Source organism: Python bivittatus, unplaced genomic scaffold (assembly GCF_059951505.1).
Source record: "Python bivittatus isolate LINGU-HERP-01145 unplaced genomic scaffold, Pbiv_v1 ctg000590_np1212, whole genome shotgun sequence".
Taxonomy (NCBI): domain Eukaryota; kingdom Metazoa; phylum Chordata; class Lepidosauria; order Squamata; family Pythonidae; genus Python; species Python bivittatus.
In genome coordinates, this window is record NW_028277086.1 from 6,404,174 (window position 1) to 6,410,127 (window position 5,954).

General features: G+C 44.2%; 1 protein-coding gene across 1 annotated transcript; it reads right to left on the reverse strand.

Moving 5' to 3' along the window:
- Positions 1-1,600: 1,600 nt before the first annotated feature.
- Positions 1,601-5,524, reverse strand: LOC148214745 (proto-oncogene Mas-like). The gene is made up of 3 exons (XM_088149289.1): positions 5,292-5,524; positions 5,068-5,172; positions 1,601-2,689 (listed from the first exon to the last, which is right to left on the reverse strand). The coding sequence occupies exon 3, from the start codon at positions 2,660-2,662 to the stop codon at positions 1,715-1,717; it is 948 nt and encodes a 315-aa protein (XP_088005415.1). The 5' UTR covers positions 2,663-2,689; positions 5,068-5,172; positions 5,292-5,524; the 3' UTR covers positions 1,601-1,714.
- Positions 5,525-5,954: the final 430 nt, after the last annotated feature.

Below are 5,954 nucleotides of genomic sequence, written 5' to 3' on the forward strand. Positions count from 1 at the left end.
CACCCTCCCCCAGCCCCTCAATGCTCATGCCGTGGCAGCCACTTCAGCACCCCTGAGCACCCTCCCTGACCCTCCCCAGGCCTCCCTCTCACCCTTGCACACCCCTTCACACCCATCTCTAACACACACCACAACCCCGTGTGCCTTCCCTGACCATACAGAACCTCTTGTGCATACCTTCCCTGAACCACACGGTACCTCTCACACATCCCCTCACATCCTTGAGCAGCCTCCCTGACCCTTCCTTGCACTCTTGTGCACCCTTCAAAAAGCTCATGGTGCCTCTTGCACATCCTCTTGCCCCCTTGGGTACATTCCCCAACCCTCACCCACACCCCTGTGTGGCCTCTCACCCCCACCTGCACCCAGCAGCAACATTGACTTCCCTGCAGGCGTGGGATTTGCAACTTCCTGCTGGCTTCCCCACTGACTTTGGTTGTGGGAAGCTGGCAGGAAGTTGCCTCGCCTAACAACCACGGGATTCAGTTAACGACAGCAACCGGGACTGCAGGGATCGCCATTGCTAAGTGATCTGGTGGGGCTTTATGACTGCATCGCTTAACGATGGAAATTCCAGTCCCAAATGCCAGCATAAGTCGAGAACTACCCATAACTGGTTAGGAAAAGCTATATAAGTCTCTTACGTCTTTTTCATTGTTCGGGTGCTCTGCTACTTTCGGTATATTATGTGCTTATCCTACTATTGATTAGTTTGCCAGTTTTCAATTGATAGATGTGACAAGGCAGTGACATTGAAAAAAAAACCCAAAGATGATTTTATCTTCTTCACTTGACAGAACTTTGGTTTTCAGAAGGCACCATAGTGGAAAGTTCCCTCCTATCTATGGGATATCTCAATATATCGGGGAGTCCTTTGGCTACAATTTAGTATCTTAAATGTACAGGACCTTTTCTTGAAAAAACCCCATGAGATCGTCTCCCCCGATTGTGAGATATTTGATTGTCTCAAGGCAATGCAGCAGTGAATTGATGGAATGTTCTGTCCCATCTGTGAGGTGTCCTTGTTCGGTGAGGTGCCCCTTGCCTAAAATTTAACATCCTGAAGATAAAGGGCCTTTCGCCAGCCTCTCAGACCCCCCCCCCCTTCCCAAAAGGCAGCTGGAAATAACTTAGTCTGGACAGTGCCCTCCACAGCATCACTTCAGAACTGTTGCTATACGTCTCTGAAACTTCTACTCAGGAGTCAGAGCCAGTATCTTCCAAGAGACTGAATCCCAGGTAGAAGATTATGGCTGTAAAGTTTAATCTCATTCGTATCTACTCAAAAAGGAATCCTGTTGAGCTAGGAGGATGTACTCCCCTCTCAATATGTACAGATTTGGTAGTCAATGTGAGACCCATTTCTCTGAGCTATCCAGGAGATACAGCTCTCTATGATTAATCTCAGCTGCAAAGCAGTTGTAGTTATGGTACACGCATTTTGATAATTTTCTGGTATGGTTTTGGTCACATCACTTATAGCAGTGGAGGGGAAACTCTTCCTTCCCACACCTTTCCCAAACTGGGAAAGGATAAAGCCAAATAACATTCTTTTTTCCCTGGGGGGGGGGGGGGGAACAAGAACAAAAACAAAACCTCTTTACATTTTATTTCCATAGCAAGAAAAACATTTTTCTACTCACAAGCGATATCCATCACTAGTGAATGGCTAAAAATACGCTTTTACAGAAGATGCCTTAAGTGGGTTGGAACTCTACAATTCTCCAGGACTTTCATCTTCCTTGAAGACTCTTTGAAAAATAACCTTCAGGCTCTCCTTGGATTGAGCTCCTTTCCTTCTCCCAACCAGAAAGTAGATCACTGGGTTAACACTGCTGTTTAAGCAAGCAAACACATTGAAACAGTTATCCAACTCAGGAAATTCAAGTAAGTATCTGATGCCAAGAAAATGAACAGTGAACAGAAAGATATAAACTGGCAAAGTAAGAATCAGGAAACAGAGAAGAGTAATTAAGATGGTCACCAAAAGTCTCCCCCGTTTGTTCTGTTTTGGTTTAAGACCTATTTTGAGGAATAGGATCCCAGTAGAGGTTGCGATCGATGGAAGGCAAAGCACGGCAGGCACAAGGAAATAGTAACTCATGATGCCATCATATTCAAATGCATATTCCAAGATGTTCCAAATTCCAGTCAGGAGAAAGGAGAAGATCCACAGGAGGCCACACACAGCAGGGGATAAATGCTTTGGCCGGGAACAGCGATGCCAGATTGGGAAGAGGACAGACACACACCGGTCGATGCTGATGGCGGTCAGAAGAAATAGACCATTCATATACATGATGTAAAATAATGACGTTAAGATGACCCAGGGAATTCCTGCTGGTATACAATCTGTAAAAAAATCAATGCAATTTATAGCCATAGAAATAAGGAACCCAAAGTCGGCAATAGCTAAATTAAGAATCAGCACAGTGAAAGAGTTTCTCTTAATCTGGAAGCCAAGTAGCCAGATGACAATTCCGTTCTCTGGGACTCCAATACAGCAGATGATTAATATGACTGAGGATATGATCCTTGTAGAATAGATGAATGTATTTTGGTAGTCATCTGAATCATTGGTAATATTATATTTAAAATATCCTGGTGTAGCATTCATGTTTCCCAGGCTGAAATTCATCAAGAGACTTTTGTAATGCTCCATAAATCTCTTCTTTCAGAATGGCAATTCCTATTAGAGGAAAAGAAAGGAGAGTGGATTCAATAATTCCCCAAAAATGGTCATATCTTCATCTCTCTCTTCCCTGTGGACAGGCTGAGACAACTTTTGGACCTTTGCCAATAATGATAATAACTATTGGACAAAAATGCCAAATCCATTCAAAACATCTGGCTGACTGTGCGACCCACAATAATAATTTATTAAACTTGGATGCTACCCGACTCTCAATGACCCTGGGCACCTGACAATGATCAACAATCAAAGGAATTATAGTAAAATAAATTAAAAACAAAATCTCCCAGTAGGAATATATTTGTCTCCACTGTCCGGAAAAATGATTCTTATCATGTGCAACATGCTTGGTTTCACTGTCCAGCTCTCAGGACATGCTTTGTTCACAGCTTTTGCCTCCTTTCCCTTCCTGGAATTCCCCCCCCCCCTTCCTGATAGCCTTTCTCTCTGTTGCTATCCACCCTCCTCTTCAGAGATACATTCCATCACAGTGGCTTACAGGAATCCAGTGAAGACAACATATATATAAACAAGCAATCAAAAATATAAAAATAGTTATTACATGATAAATACGATAAAAAACGAATATACAAACCATCGGCAAGAGAGAATAAGGATAGCGAACTCAAGAATGGTTTCCTGAGAACCCAAGGCAGGGGACATAACCAGGTCTTGAGGGACTTCCAGAAGGTCAAAAGGGATGCAGCTAATCTAATATCGGGGGGGGGGGCAGGAGAATATTCCACAAGGTGGGCTCCAGAGCAGAGAAGTGTTGACAACTGGGGCCCATGAAATGTACGCCTCTATCCGATGGTATCCGCAGCATGCCTCGTCTGCCAGAACTGATGGGTCAGGCTGATATAGTTGGGGAGATGGGGTCCCTGAGGTAACGCAGCCCCATGCCATGAAGGGCTTCCAAGATTAAAATGGGCACCTTGAGTTGGTCCCGGAAGTAAACTGGCACCCAATGCAGATCACTGAGTAGAAGTGTAACAAGTGCTCTTCTAGGAGTGCATATAACCACACGTGCACAATTATCAGCTGTGGTCACTTGCATTTCCACCATTCTGATAATTCCAAGTCCATGAGCAAAACATAGCTTCCTCCAGCTGACCAATAAAGATGTAACCCCCACACAAGCACCCCACAAAATTCAGCCCCCCCCAGACCTCATCACTAGTTGGGGCTCCATCCTCCAAAATGCCCAGAGCATGAGAACAAAACAAAACAGAACTGATAATGTATGCTGTTAGTATGTCTCCTCATTTCTGCTCTTTGTTCTGTGTTTTTAAGTGTGTTTGGTATCAGATGGTTTGGAAATACACATGTGTGGTGGATGCAGGATTGTAACTGGGTGAATGAAACCTCTGCCTTGCCACTGTGCTGAACGTGCATCTCATATTCCCTTGTGAGCTGTGAACGTAGAATGACAGCATGTGGGCAATTATGCCAGGAACCATTTTTTCCCAATATTGTAACCATGGTAGTGTTGTGCCCTGGTGCCCTGAGTGTGGCAGAAGGGGGGGAAACTCTGCAAAACACACCCAGAGGGGGTCTATGAATAGGACCCTCAGCCTCCATGGGAAGAAGAGGGAGTATCTCTGGTTTGAGGTCAGGAGTTAGGAGGGGACCTCAGGGGAGGGATCCTGCCCAGCAGAAAATGGACAGCTTGCATACTTGCCGAGGTACAGATATCCCACGAGAAATGGTAGCTTTGTTGTGCTCTCACAGAAAGCCAAAAAGAAAGAGAAGTTCATTTCCCAAACCAGCTGATGTTGGGAGGTCAGAGAGATCCAGTCCCAAAACAGAAAGAGTGCATCGTGTACTTAGATGCTTAAGTTTAAGCTTACCAAATGTCTTGCATGTATCCCTGTTTTTTCTCCGGTTGAAGGAGAGGGAGATGCAGGGAGAAGGAAATGCACAATGTTGAGATTCTCATGCCAGACTCTGCAGTCCCCGGAGTGAGTGCAAAATTCCCGGGACTGAGTGGGAATCACCTACTTCATGCACAATCACAAAGGGAGAACTTTATCATGGAACCAGGTGGCAAAGTATTTGAAAAAATTAATGTTGGGTGAGCTAAAAGGAAAAAATGTTGGGCCATCTCTCATCTTTGCATCAGGACCGTTAAAATTATGGTTTTCAGATACTTTAATTGCTGATGAGATATTTGCACTGTTCAGTTTTGAAGGCTAGGCTTAGATTGGGAAGTTAGTCCAGAAAAAGACAACTGAGACTTAGGTGACTATCAGCATATAAATAAGAGAAGAAAGATTTTGATATGAAAAATCAAGGGCAGAAATTACTAGTTAAGTGGACAAATATTACTGCATTTACATATGTCTAAATTAGATGAGATCTTCCCAATTTCTTACCTATCTGAAACTCTTGGTCCAGGGTCTTCAAGGTTGGTGAGAAGAAGATTGCTGGGTCATGGTACTGATGGCTGGAGTAACCGATGATGGCCAGAGCAGAACAACCTGCAGAGAAAATGTTGTGGGTTTTAAGTCCTCCTCAGGTTACTTGTAGTTCATCAGATGAAGAACAGCGAGTTCCACACAAACTGAGCTTTGCTAACAATGTACAAAATTTGACATACGTTAGATGTGTAGTAGGGTAATTCAGAGGGTTTAATGTTGGAGTAGCAGGCGATGGTAAGGAGATCTTTTGCAGAAAATATTCTTTCTCTTCTGGGATGGGGAAGCAGATCTTGCTAAAAGTCTGACACAACTCGATATATTCTGTGTCTTGTCTAATCAGTGTGAAACGTCGTGTGATAAGAAGATCTGGTTCTTCTCTTTTCAAGATAATCACCAACTGTGGATGTAGCAGGAGGAGGCTCGTCATGAGCCTAGGGAGTTGACAAGAAAAGGGGAGTCCTTTGTTATTTCAATTGGACTGGTCCCTCAGCTGAGAAGTTTTATCATGAACTTCTGCTCCTGATTCTCTCGTCTGCATGCTAAACATGTTGCAAATTCCTCTTTATCTCTTTCCTCAGTGCTGGCTTGTGCAGACAAAGGTGCTGTTTCCAGGGCCTGGATGTATTGGATCAGAAGGGGAGGTCTTCCAAAACAATCGGAGTGGTATTACCAGACGGCCATGGAGTGATGCTCAAAATGCCTGGCTCTTTGATTGAAGAATTATTCTGCCTGGCTGAGCAACACACGAACACTTGCCTGGTCACCTTAGATACTTCTTGTCACTTTCCTTTTTCAGCACAAGAAGCTGTGTGCTGCCTCTGTACTGCGGGACTCAGGAGATA